Raw genomic sequence first — 14,542 nt, 5'->3', positions numbered from 1 at the left:
GTGGCAGATCTGTTAGGAGTTCAAACGGCCTGCACTAGAGAATTAGTAACATGTTCGCCATATTTTATATAGTTAAATGTTAACTAATTATCATGTTATTTTTTGCTGCATAAAACTTAAAAAAGCAGGGAAAAACTTAAACCTGCGTTTCAAAATTATTCGCAAAATCATCAAAAACAGACCGAAAGAAAATAATTTTTCCAAACCTGCATAGACAAAAAAATGGCGGGAAAGCTTCATCGCGTTTTTTATTTACAATTTACATCAATGAGCGGTCGGTCAATGCAATTTTTTAAGTGTAAACAAAGAGAATAATTGTTTGAAAATTTAGGCTCGAACTTGTTTTGTCATGTCGTTTGCGGGAAAAGGTAAGTTTGTTATCTTTATTTAGTAGCTTGTAGCCAGTGCACCTATTTATTCATTTATTCATATGATTGCTAAGATCGTCCGCGCACTTTTGCGAAAATTTACCGATAATCCGCGCAATATTAATGAGCTAATGCATTAACATACTAAAAAACGTTGCGATCGTCCGCGCAGGTAACGATCGCCGAAACAAGATCCTCCGCGCAAAAAACAAACTTTCCAATCTGGGAGATCGCTAAATAAAAAACCTTCTGCGTTATTCATTAACAGTGTAGGTTGCTGACTAAACCACGCACAGATTTATTTAACTTCGGATATGCAAAAAGACTAAAAAGCATTTAATTCGAACAGACAAGAACTATAGTGGAGATTCAATTCAAGTCTACATAAGAATACGGCCTCCAGCTGATCAATTTGATGGCAACATTTGTCTAAATGCCACATCTTTCACCTCTTTGTCTATTCGAAGCACTCAAAACTCATCTGCAAAGGACTTTACTTTTGACTATGTTGCTGGACAGAATGTTGATCAGGTGGAAATGTAGTTTAACCCTTACATATGGAAAGAACGGAGTTTTCTTGTGTATTTTTTTAGTACTGGTTTATTCAAAAAACAAAACTAAAAATTTGTTATTATTTTTCTTGTAGAAAAATGTTTTTGATACCGTTGGGAGAAAGATTGTCGAAGGCTGCATTGAAGGATACAATGGCACAATATTTGCATAGTAAGTTAAACAAAGAAAATATCATCCTTGATTGCCACAATAATTACAATATCAAATGGCAAACATTATTTACAAACTATTTGAAAAAATTTCATGTCTGAATAATGGTTTTTGCCCCAGACTTGTGTCAGTTATTGGTTTTTTCCAGATAAACATATTTTTTAACCATTTTTAGTGGTCAGACTGGGTCTGGTAAGACATACACAATGCTCGGACCTAGTGAAAACTTTTCCACTGAGTGCAGCAGAGAGCTAAGAGGAGTCATACCGCGGGCTTTGGAATACTTGTTCCAACTGATTCAAAGAAAAATTGACCTGGTAATTAAGTTTCTGGAAAACCATATTAGTAGAAACCGTATTGTTGTTCTTTTGGCACAATAGAGCAGCACATTTCCTGTGTTTCATTTTGTTATCCAAATTTCTATGTAGCATATTATTTTACACATTCTAAGAAGTGTATGTCATCCATCATATACACTTAATGTTAAAACCCCCTTTGCTTTACTAGTTTATGATGCTGTTTGATCGATTCTGTACTCTAGTGATACCCTTATACTAATGTGTAAGTTTCATGCTTACAAATGTGTGTGATATAAAAATCTGTGTGAATGAAATGCTACAACTTTGATATTGAAATTTTTATTACAGCATGGTGACCAAGTAGAATTTCTCTGCAAATGTTCCTTTCTGGAGATCTACAATGAACAAATCTATGATCTCCTCGACCTAGATCCAACCTCATCTCTTCAACTACGGGAGTCGCTGAAAAATGGGGTGTTTGTTGATGGGAAAAAAGAAATTATGGTTTCAAATGCCACAAAAGCCTACCAGGTAATTATGGTGCCAATGTATGTAGACCATTTTAGAAAGAGTGTTTACACAAATTTCATTTATCACTAAAAAGCTGTGAAAAACCTGAAATTATGTTTTACAATGTTAATAGTGTGGTTGTGTGATACTGTTTGTACTAACAAGGCTGGGTATAGCCAATAGGTTTGCCTTGCATATAATTATATAATAGATTTGAGCTTTTCAATCAAAAGTACCTAAAAACTATCAATTTTCAGGTCTTACAACAAGGCTGGGATCATCGTCATGTGGCCGCTACTTCCATGAACAGGGAAAGCTCGAGAAGCCATGCTGTCTTTACCGTATCCATTGAGTCGGAGGACAAAACAGGTAAATAGGCAGCTAGAAAGGTCACAATTTTCATGAAAATTGTTTAGTGTTTCCATGTAATGCCACAGTTACAGCTCTGTGCAGCTTGTTTCATCTTACTACATAGCTTTTGTCAGAAATATAAAAACTTTTCTTTGTTGTATTTTTAAGCAAACAGATCGACTTTTTCTTTTGAAGTTTTTATAGCATTGTCAATGGTTTAAGGTGAGATCACCAAAGTTCGTCAGTCTTTACTAAACTTGGTGGACCTTGCTGGATCGGAGCGACAACGCGACACTGGGGCCTCAGGAGCAAGATTGAAAGAAGCTGGGAGCATCAATAAATCCTTGAGTGTCTTGGGTAATGTTATCATGTCCCTGGTTGACATCGGCAATGGAAAATCCAGACATGTTCCATACCGGGATTCAAAGCTGACGTTTTTGCTGAGGGTAAGTTTGGTTCACCTGGTATTTGACACATGGATTTCCTGACGGAGATGATAAAAAATTTGTTGCTATAATTATAAAACTATTTGTTTTCTATAGTATATACCAATATAGAACCGGGCTAAGTTTTTCCAATTTCTTTAACAAAATGTTGTGACAGTGTGCAAGTTAAACGTTGTTAGTCACGCAGTGATACATTAGTTTGTGCTAAAAAGCTCTCAAGCACATGACTATAAGTTGATAATTTAACGATTACCATTATCATTTATAGAGTTCATAATTTACTAATCATCATGCTACAGTAATTTGCAAGTCAAACTTATATGTCTTTCAACAACCACATGCGTTCAGGATTCGGTTGGAGGAAATGCTCGCACTTGCATTATCGCTAACGTCCATCCTAACTCAAGTTGTTGCGGTGAAACTCTCTCCACTTTGTACTTCGCACAGCGGGCGAAGATGATTAAGAACAAGGCACGAGTGAATGAGGATGCTCATGGTGACATCGTTGCTCTGCAGGTAACTTGTCTTGTCGCCCATGTAACTGGTTCACTACATTATGTGTCTTCTATATAATAGCAGCAATGCTATTTGCAATGGCATGATTGGCAGGGTCAACACACTGCACAAGTCCTTACTTGGCAATCACAGCTATTGTATCGAGATCGTTGGGTTTACAAGCTTCGTAGCCCAGGCATTGCAGCCTAGTTCTATAGCTGCAGAATAGCATCTAAACTGATTGTGTGAACTGGTGTACGACAGAAAAGTTTTTAATGAACCATATACTGTAGCATGTGAAAAGTAAACTAATCGCCTTGACTGCTTGTAATGTTCCTAAATTCGTAGAGGCATTACAGATATATAGGCACTCTCAAGACAGTATTATTTAAACTTTTCTGACATTTAGGAAGCTTTGTTTTATATTTTGTCACTGCAGTCGTAATGGACTGGCTTATTTTAAATACATACAAATGCAATGACATTGAATCACAGCATTTCACAAAAGTTTCGAACGTACTGACAGTTGCCAAACTTATATCCTGTTCTAAAAATTTTTCGTTGCAGAATGAAATCAGAAGATTAAAATTTATGCTGACCCAATCCCAGACATCAGTCGGTGCAAAGACACAACCGCAAGGTAATACACCTTACATGACATGGTTTGTGGGTTAGCAATGCCAACTACACGTTCGTTTTAAATGTATGCAAACTGCTACAACGTTACATAAAGGCTGTGGCGGACATTATACTAACTAGCGGACCTGTTGAAATGCAATTGCTAAACAAATTTGCTCCGTTTTGATGGTTTTTATCAGTGCGCCTGTTTGTTTGAACGCGCGGAATCCGGTCGATGTTATTAGTACCAAGTACTCTTAACAACAACTACGTTGTCTGGACAGATGACGGCGACTACAAGCAGTGGTTCCTGCAAGCCATGGAACTGTGGAAACTACACACTCGAGAAACGGATCGCATCAGCGCGAAAGTCACATCGCTTAAAAGCACAATAGCGAAGAACGAGAAAGCTCTGATGTCGGCGCGCATGATAATTAAGTTTCGCGACTCCGCTATTGAGAGATTGAGAGGCAAACCGAAAGCAGGGGAAGATGACAACAACAATAACAACGAAATAGGTTTATTGAAGAAGGAAATAAAAGTCCTCAATGACCAGGTAGTGCTTCGGGTAGCATCATTATGTATGATATGTGGTTAGTAATACTCTAAAGTTACTTCGCATATTCCAAAACAATATAATTGTTTAGCTGCATTTCCCATATCTGTTTTTGTTTTGCATTAAATTGATTGAACAAATTCATAAAAAGGGGCCATAAAAGAGAATGCAACTAAATGTTGATTTTTAACTTTCAGATTCAAAATCACCCCCAGGTGGCGGTATTGATCCACGAAAAGTTAAAGCTGGAACGTGACGTAGAACACTTGAAATCCATGCCGACCATCGAAGGTTTTTTGCAGGTAAGATGACGTAATCATCCAAAAAAACTTTTATTAAACAGCAAAATTGACATTTTATCGGATTGTCATGAATCCTAACCAGAAGCAAATGGTTTGTGCCAGGACAAAGACGTTTTTAGGGGCTTCACAACGACAATTTCTAGTTTTGGTAACATAGTTTGTTGTGCAAAAGTGACCGAATACGTCTTAAAACGTACCATTTAATTAACATTTCGATGACAAAGCCAAAGACATTTGTATTTTTTAAGACACTGCTCTTAAAAATAATCACAAACCTTATAAATAAGCACAGTTCGACAACTTGTCTATAGCACATGTTTATCCCCCTGTCTATACAACGGTAGTAACCTAAACGTTGTGATTGCAGTTCACGGTGTCGAGGAAGACTAAGTTGTTGGAGGAATACGAGAGGCTTGTCAAGGAAAATCCTCATATCACGGAAGGTGGATTGATGTTGCTTCGTCTTTTATGTTTTTTGTGTAACTTGGTGTTTTTTTCTACAGTCTTGCCAAGCCAGCCTCGCCCTCAAAACGACGGCCGGATAAAAGCGTTGGAAGAAGAACTGGCAAATGCGAAAAAGCACCACAAAGATGAAGTTACCTCGCTAAAGTAAGGACCACGTTGCTAACTTGCCAAATCACTATTATTTTATTTTAAAGATCTTTTTTTATCAAGTTCAATGGCGGTAAAAACAACAAACAAGCTGCTATTATTGGTTGATCTAGGACTTGTTAAAAAAACTCTTGTTGTAAACTTGCTTAAACGGGTGAAGTATGTTGTTGTTGGGTGAAAAAGAACCACCCAAAAACTAAACTACAAAATTATATTATGTTAAAAATCGTTTATCTTGTTAAAAATTTGCTTAATAGGGGATAATAATGTCGATCCTACCTGTCAGAAATTAACTTCTTGAAAAAATAATACAAGAAACAAAATTGTTCCTCAGTGAAAAATTGCTACGGGCGGAAACGGAATTGGCCGCCACTCGTTCCGAAAAACTTGAACTGGAAAAAATGCTCCAATCGTCACAAGACGACGCCAGAATGCAAATTAAACAACTCAACTCCACCTATAATTCCACACTGAGGACCTTGACCACTCCACAGAAGAAAGACCAGGTTTCGGCATCTTTCGAAGCTTTTTTATACATTCTTTCGAAACCTTGGCGTTGGTGCTCGAATACCAGTTAAATTATGGCCAAAACTCACTTGTCGATAAAAATCAAAACTGACTTAATCAAATAAGCTGCAACACCAAATACCTTGACCTATTAGTTTTGATAGCTGAGATTTCCTAGTAAGGGCCTGTGCATTGGGGACGATCCTGCCTTGTCATTTGATAACAGGAAATATTTCTGAACTTAATGTTCATTTGAAACAAACGGGAAGCAATTTTACCTTTTTCATGGCAGCTTTTTGTCACAATAAATTTATTTTCTCGCCAACATTTTTGAAAATGTGACAAACAAAAATGTTTGCGATGTTTATGTGTTTTTTTTCCAGCATTTTATTGCATTCCCGTCTGCTTGGTTGAATAAACACCACCCTAACCGACATTAACATATACAATGATGCCGCTATTCTATTAAACGTGCTGATTCTATTGTAGGGTTTCAAAAGACCTGGTTCCGGCGCCAAGTGTCCGAGCGCAAGAAAATTGTTGAAATCCTCGTCCAAGGATTCGGTTTTTAGTGTTTTGGATGCGAGTTTGGACGGTAGGTTGATATCATACACGTGTGCTGTAACATATCTACGTCTAGTATGTCTAATATTTCACAAATTGCATTCGTTTTAACCTTTTTTTAATCTGGCCTCAGCATGAAATGCAAAATAGTAGTTAATACGAAAAAACACTTTTATTGCTTTTGGTATAAAATGTATCGTAAATATGTTACGTAAATGTAATAGTATAACTTTTTCATTTATTCATCTGTTTTTCAATGCTTGTTTTTATTATTATTATTGAATATATTCTCGTGTAATTAAACACATCCAAACCCTATATGTATTTCCTTCAGGTTCGTTTAACTTGCAATCCGACGTACTTGACATCCAGGACGAAATGAGCAACATCGCCCTCAAGTTCGAGTTGGAAAGCGAGAGGGAGTCGAAAACGAAGTTCGAAGAGCAGGTGGTGGGTTTGGAGAGGGAGTGCAGCCAACTGAAGCAACAGCTGGCGGCGATGGTGGGAAAATGCACTGCAGTGCAAAAGGTGCTCATTAAACTCCAACTGTTACGAAATTCGACCCTAAAAACGGTTTAATTTGTTTCAGGCTGTCACGGATCAGCGAGAAGAAAACGAAGCAGTCATAGATAAACTTCAGCAAGATTCAGAAAAACATAAAGACGCAATTAAGAAGTTGAAATTTGAAAATCAGAGTAAATAGATGCGTCATAATGTACAAAGCTGTTAAAAATCCCCCTGCTTTTGCATTTAACCATACGTTTTTTTGTCGCTTACTAAAACGTTTTTGCCAATATCATTACGGGTTACATTCCATGTTTAGTAAAACTTCTTACAAGCCACATTTTTTAAGTAAAGGTCCATGTTTAGTAAAAAAGAAACAGAATAAAATGTAAGCGGTCTTTCGTCCTTTATGAAAAAATTGTTGAACTTATTTTCAGTTCAACGAGAAGAAATTGAAGATCTGAAAATTATGATGAAATCAGCCGATCGCGAACTCTCAGAGAAGAAGAGTTTATTGCTCAACTCCCAGAAAGAAATGCAAAATGTAAACCAATTTTTTTGTAAAATTTTGTTTTTCTTTTGCCAGAAGAGCTTTTAATTACTAAATAAGCAATTCATACGACAATCACTAAAAAGACGTTTAAAAACGCTCTGTAAATAGCCAACGTAAATCCATAACACATACCGGTGGAAACGTACTCATCACTAAAAATCTATTTTTTCGCTCTCAGAGACTAGAGACCCTCCGATCCTCTCTACAACAATCTCAAGACGAGCTGAAATCGAAAACCACGACGGTGGAAGAACTAACGGTCAGAGCCGAACAGCACGAGACAGAGGTGTTGGCCTTAACTGCCGACAACGATTTTATGCGAGAGCAGATGACGTCATCGAACTCCAAACTTCGGGAATGTGAAGAAACGATAGCTCAGTTCCGGGTGGAATTGGAAGTGGGTGTTGTGATTTGTACAAATATTTCGCATTTCCTACGGTAGTTATAAATGCATATATGTATGATATATTATTTCATTGAAAGATACATATATATTGCTGCCGTAGGATAGTGTTATAATAGTACTTGTGTTAAACCGATAGGCCAGATATGCAGCCATAGGTTTCGGGTTGGAGTCAGCTAGTTAATTGCAAACAACAGAAAAATCGATTTCTCCCATATAGACACCATCAGTTTCTTCTTCATAACCTATTTTATTCTTAAGTTTATGCATTGTTTGTACATTTACCTTGTGGGTTATAATTGGATCCCTCCAATACCCCAGTGTAAACCTGATTTATGAAAAATGGTGTTTGCTATACGATAAGAACCACAATCGTTGGCTTCTTTATAAACCGTTTCGTATTGACAGCGAGCCCAGGAGCAGTTAAAGGTGAGTCACAAAGCATTGGAAAGCAAGCTCGAAAATGAAAACAGGGAATTGAGAAGAAAAATGACGACTTCTATTGAGGAGGCCAACGCCGAAAGAGACAAAGTTGCCAAACTCGAATCCAAACTGGAATCCGAAGAAAAGATTTCTAAAAATAATAAGGTGAGGTGAACGTTCGATCACAGAATGGTAAATGGTCCCAAATTTTAAGCCATAATCGCACAAATGGTAAATGGGCCGAATTTTAAGCCATAATCGCGTCCAAAAATGAAATTACGGTTCCAATGTGACAAGATGTAAAATACTTAATGAAATTTTAAACAGTTGTGATGTAACAAAGCTATTGGTGCCCTCTCGTGTTTGCAGTTTCAGGCAAATTGTCATTTTGTGGAAAACCGAATAAAAATTCCCAAATTTTTTTTTTAATTTTAGGTTGCAATGTCGGCTCTGCTCCAGCAAGTGAACGAGCTGCGGGGTGCGATGACATTCCAAGATATATCGAGCGAACAACTACGAACCGAACTTAAGGAAAGCAAGGAGAATGCTTGTGCACTTGCCCAGGTCTCAGATTTATTAAATTTGTGTGAATTGGGGAAAATTTAAAATTTCCGATTTTGCCTAAAATTAGTTCTATTTATGTTTAAATTTGATGTCGAATTGATGGATTTTTTGAATAAATTTATTAATTTTTTTTTGCATGACATTTGTAAAATAAAAATATTTTTTCATATCTAATTTACGGTCTTTATATATGAAAAATTATCAATTAATTTCCCAAATACGCATTGATCAATCGCACTTAAATGACTCAATTACTGTGTCTTCACCCCCTGTCAAATCTAAAGAAACTAAACTTAAACCCAAGTGATCCAATGAATCGCTCGTATCTGTGTACAGGAAGTTGAAACCTACAAAACCCGTGGAGAGAAATACACCAGAGAGCTCGAACACCTTCGCGAAACTTTCGAACTGGAAATATCCAAACGTCAGTTCGAGGTTGGTTGAGAATATTTCAAATATTTTGCTGCTTTCTCGGTCACCAAGCTGCACTGATGAGACCTGATCTGCCGAAATAGTTTGCACTGTACCATCTGTAAATGGCTTGTCACTATTGCTTCTAAATTGCTGCTTGAACCTTAGTATTCGTTTTGCCTTCTCGAATGCTTGCCAATTAGTTTGGCTGGGTGCACACCATGAGCGTATTCTTGAAAAGCTATGTTGCGCCTGATAACAGACCATGCAAACGTTTCAATCACGACAGCATCCATTTACGGTGTAATGTAGTTAACTGTTGCCAGACTAACTGAACGTATGGACGCCATATGTTATCCGGCGACACCATAGTTTTCTGTACCTTTAACACACCGGGATTTGAACCCTGGATATCCTGGCCACGAATCCCGATCTGGTTTTCTTCTTGTTGTATGGGTCGGGCACTTGACCAATGCTGCCTGTTGTACTGATTTGTGAATATGCGCCATTAGGTGGACAACCTCCAGGATGACCTGTCGGGACTCACCGAACACTACGGGAGGTTGGAGTCCGAGATGCAGGAGAAGGATGTGAGAATCAAGAGCGCAGAGGAACAACATCAGAAGACGAGAGAAGAGGTTGCCCAACTCAAGGTGAGGATAGAAATCATATCTTTAGCATTATTCAAGGCGTTTCGTAACGGTCGGAAATGTTGGTAACAGCAATTCTCCTTACAAACGCTTGTGCTGTTACGTCACAAACGCATGTATGACGTCAAAATATCATAGTAGAGTGACATCATGGTTGAATTTAATATTTGGCATGTTTTTTTGCCTAATGTGGGTGTGAGTTTTATTGTGGTCAAGTTAACCACGACAATGTTTGGTCTACAGATCCAACTCCAATCCCAGAAGCAATTCGCGGATCAACTTCAACAAGATCACACAAACTTCGCGCTGCAAGTGGCACAGGATAAAGAAAAAACGTAAGACTTCACGTTAATTCGTGCAATTTTCAAATGAACCAATCACCAACAGGGATGAGGATCACGTGACGGAGACGCAGGCACTCAGGCGTGACGCTGAGCAGGAGAAAACGAAGTGTGAGAAGCTGAAAGAAGAGCTGTCGGAAGTGTGTGAAAAGCTGAGAGCGCACGAAGATAACATAGCTTCGAGGGCGTCGGACATTGAAAGGTAACAAGAAATGGTTTTATGGCGAAATATTTCCATAACTTTCTCTACTCGTAAAAACATCTTGAACCTCAACTAATAGTTTTTATTTTTTATTTTCCTAAACAAAACGTGGAAATGTTTGATCGGTTTGCTTGTCATATAAACTGTAGACGTACTGTGATTTATATAAGAAACGTTATTTGTGGTCATGTTTTTTTATGTGATTCTATTTCAATAATTGATACTGACGATGCCTGATTGTTGGCGAAATATCTATATATCAGAAAACGACATATGACTTCGGTTTTTTTCTTATATAACTCTTCGAAAAAGATCAAATACCAAATCTTGGTTGTCCATAAGACTGTTTGGCGTTTCCTTTACTCATTCAAACAGACCTATAGTACTGTATTAATCGTGCAGTTAGTCGCCCGCTTTACCAAAACCGCAATTTCATGATCCCAAACAAACAAAACGGCTTTGCAGAATGAACAAACTTTCCGAGGAATGTGAAACCTTGCGCTCGGAACTGCAAAAAGAACGGAGTTTACGAGAAAATGCCGAACAGGTAAGTACTTGATAGTACGGGGTGTGGGTTGCGATGTATTGTATTGGGTTTTGGTGACCGTCAACATTTCTGCACGATCTTGCCGCCGTATATTATGTGCGTGTTTTCGTACCTATTGTTGTGGAATAGGAAGACGTGATGCAGAGACCGGAGATATTTGTTTTGAAGGGACCATCAGTAACAAATTGCGCGAATATATGCGTGGTGCCCCATTTTTCACTTTTTAAGTTGGTACAAGTTTATTCATTTTTAATATTTGCACAAAATTTTGTGTTCGACGAATCATTTGTACACCCTTAGTTTTTGCATCATTTTGGTTTTTACTTTTTTAGGCAAAACACGAAATTGATTTAAAGTATTGTATTTCTCATCATAAACTTTTTTTTTGACCGCACCGGGATTTGAACCCAGGATATCCTGGGCACGAATACCGATCAGGTTTTGTTCTTGGTATATGGGTCGGGCGCTTGACCCATGCTGCCAATCACCCGCCTCATTATAAACTTAACCCTTATATGAACCTGCAAATTTATGCTATAGTGACACCTATTTCTGTTCATTTCGGCGGCCACATTTTAAATCTTCCATATTCTAAATCCACTTTTCTTATCCAATTGGCGCGATTGTAACGGCTATTACCACGAGTTCCAACTTTTCCTGTTTATTTTGCCAGAGCCTCAACGAGCTGTCGAGCGAGAACGCGAAGTTAGCCGGGCACACAAACCACCTGCAAAAAATCCACTACCTCCAAAAAATTCGAAGCGAACTAGCTGATATCACAAATGTAAATGTTGACTCACTTTGCTTCTGACCTAGTTATTAATTTTTCCTAGCCCTTGTAGCTTCGGGCGCGTTTATTTGTATGGTTATCTTGCCTCTGGTATACGCTGGTGCAGCTTTTAAGAAATGTTGATTAATTATATTTTCACTGCATAAAGCAGTGGTTGTTAACCTTTTTTATCTCATTTTCCACTTTCAGTTTAATCGGAATCCTTGTTCCGCACTTATGTTTAAATTTTTAACTAAGAATTTAATGATTGAATTTGCGCTGTATCTGTTGTACTTATTGTAACTTTTTCGACCGCATGGCAGAACCAATTACCAATAAGTGTACCACACACAGTGAATGCAGAACATGTTGTTTCTTTTCCAACTACATTTGTAATTTGGTGCCGACTAATTACCCACCTACAATCATATAATTTCCCACTGGTTAAGAACCACTGACATCGGGTCCCTTCGCCTTACCAGAAAAGAACAATTTGGCAACAATGTGGCCTAATATATGATTTCAAAAACAATTTCGTTTTGTCTTCCATAATGACAAAATTTCTATTTTTGCAGGAGCGCAACCAGCTCAAGCAGAAATGCGAACGACAAAGTGAACTCCTGCGTCACACCGAAAAGCAATCAACCGTAAAAAAGTCACGCTTCAGTTGCTCTCCCGCCCGATCCAACCCGTCTTAACCATAGTTTCATCAAAATCCAACACATTCCGCCTGTGCATCTCTTGCGAAGATTTAATACATTATCTTGCACTCTGTCCTAAACATATTTATTGCTTCGTATATTTGTATAAATGTTGTTGGCGCAGCTATTGTATCTCAAAATACAAAATCTCCGGATTTTGTGAAGTGCATGTTAGTCTGTTTTCTGAAAATCATGAGCTAATTAGCGGTCAATTTCAGTGCAACGGATTGAAAGCATTTGGAGTGGCAGTAGTCAAATGTATATTTTACAAAAGTTATCGTGTTTATTCGATTGTAAGCCGCAGCTTATAAAGGTTTTTACCCCACCCTTGGTGCGGCTTACAATCGAGTAATCACTGCATTTGAAATAATTCAGTATTTCGAACGATTGTCGATCATTTTTGACTGAAATCTACACAAAAACGGTCCCCAATGTGCTTGAAAACGGCTCGATCTATAATCATGTTTAATAGTACTTGTTTAGGCGCGCAACTTTGTTTTTGTGCGGTACATTAGTTACTATTTTTTTGAGCAAGTAGTAGTGCGTTACGCATGCGGTAACCTAAAACGTAAATTTAAAAATAGTGACCTTTCCAAGCGTGGAATAAAACGTGACAAAAGCTCGCTGTGACGTAAGAATAGAACTTAGAACTGGTTGCTGGTGTACACAGGGGCGTTAGAATTGGGGTGGCAGTTTTCCGTTATCAGGTCAATAAATTCGTGAAACTGTCAGAAAGCGTGATCTGTTGCAGAGATGTCCGTTTTGCCAAATCATTTACCCAGTAATTAATGCGTTCTGAGTTGCATAATTCGTCCCCAATGCGTTTAAATCATTTCGGTGCAGATGTCTTTTGGTGAAGAGATTGCTTGTTTAACATGTCAAACAGTTTCAACATTTAAGCCCCAAATATGTTTAACTGAAAGCGACATCAAACCTTATGAAGCTATATGCCGGTGTACTTTGTTTGTCTTTAAAACATGTGGTTGGCCGCAGCGTTCGCGTCTTTTGCTGTTGAAGTAACCTTAGTCAAACAACAGTAGCTTCAGAAGTTGCCACGTGTTGCATTAGGTACCTAATTAACATGTGTACACTTTACTACACTCTAATTCCATGTTACTGTTTATAGTGCTTTTTGATATTCTGCTGAGTATTGCTGCACTACAGCTACAGCAATTCAGTGGGTGTAAAAACTTGAGTAAATTGTGGTACATAGACTGTGCTTCATATATTTTGGTTTTGTCCTATGTAGTATACTCAACATTGCATAGCAGACGTACGAAAGCAGTTTAATTTCAAAAAGCTAATTGTAAGTGCCACGTGTACGTAACCTATTTTGCCATGGAATGGTAAAGCTAAGGCGAAATACCTCGCAGAAAGGAATTTCTTGCGTCACCAAGCACCAATTCAAAAATTGTGCGTGGTTTTCACGGCATGGAGAAATTGCCAGACAAGATGAATGTGAGGAGCTTTTCTTGGCCATTGGCGTCAGTCAAAATTCTTGATGACATCAATGGCAGTTCAGAAGCCCTCAAGTCCTTAAATTTCCTGTCTCGTGCGTAAAGCCGTTGTGTAGTACTGTTTTTTTTTTATATATTTTTTGCATTTAGAAAAAGCCTTTTTTGTGAAATTCAGTTTCAGTCGGCTATATTATATTTATAACACAAGCGCATTAATCTTATTTTTGATGAGGCAGACAATCGTCAAAATGTAACATATGCATGATATTACAGGATGGCCTTCGTTTGAAAAAGCCGACACGCTCCATCCGGCAGAACACATCAGTCGAATATAATGACAAGTTGCTGTACAGGGAGCGCATTTGTATTTATGTCAACAGTACTCCATGCAAAAAAAAAACAGTAGCTCATTAAGTTTAATTGCAATAATTTTGTAGCGCCCAGGGCAAAAAGGCGTTCGATGCGGGTTACATAACAAATTCTTTAAATTGTAAGCATTGCGGCGTGTTTTGCATGGTTAGTTATCCATAGGGTAGTGGATATACGCTATCAAGCGCCTGCATGAGAAGTATTTTGTACCTCAAGGACGCTAGCCGTTCCCTTCGTATGTGGTCTGTTCTACCAAATTAGAGGTTTATAACGAAACGGCTGACATTTCAAAAGTGT

General features: G+C 38.0%; 1 protein-coding gene across 1 annotated transcript; it reads left to right on the top strand.

The window, feature by feature from the left end:
* The first annotated feature begins 266 nt into the window (after nt 1-266).
* LOC145905911 (kinesin-like protein KIF15) lies at nt 267-12,531 on the top strand. The gene is made up of 28 exons (XM_082993237.1): nt 267-368; nt 718-899; nt 1,015-1,091; nt 1,267-1,408; nt 1,739-1,921; nt 2,158-2,269; nt 2,474-2,697; nt 3,046-3,213; nt 3,760-3,832; nt 4,095-4,366; nt 4,564-4,668; nt 5,036-5,111; nt 5,172-5,277; nt 5,615-5,786; nt 6,277-6,382; nt 6,686-6,879; nt 6,941-7,046; nt 7,293-7,399; nt 7,587-7,805; nt 8,220-8,399; nt 8,670-8,798; nt 9,135-9,233; nt 9,722-9,862; nt 10,103-10,194; nt 10,247-10,402; nt 10,868-10,949; nt 11,623-11,733; nt 12,294-12,531. Exons 1-28 carry the CDS (start codon nt 350-352, stop codon nt 12,414-12,416), a joined length of 3,756 nt encoding a protein of 1,251 aa, XP_082849363.1. The 5' UTR covers nt 267-349; the 3' UTR covers nt 12,417-12,531.
* The last annotated feature ends 2,011 nt before the right edge of the window (nt 12,532-14,542 follow it).

Source organism: Ascidia mentula, chromosome 6 (assembly GCF_947561715.1).
Source record: "Ascidia mentula chromosome 6, kaAscMent1.1, whole genome shotgun sequence".
Classification (NCBI taxonomy): domain Eukaryota; kingdom Metazoa; phylum Chordata; class Ascidiacea; order Phlebobranchia; family Ascidiidae; genus Ascidia; species Ascidia mentula.
Note: the sequence above shows the minus strand (reverse complement) of the source record. Positions and strands in the feature narration are given on the sequence as shown.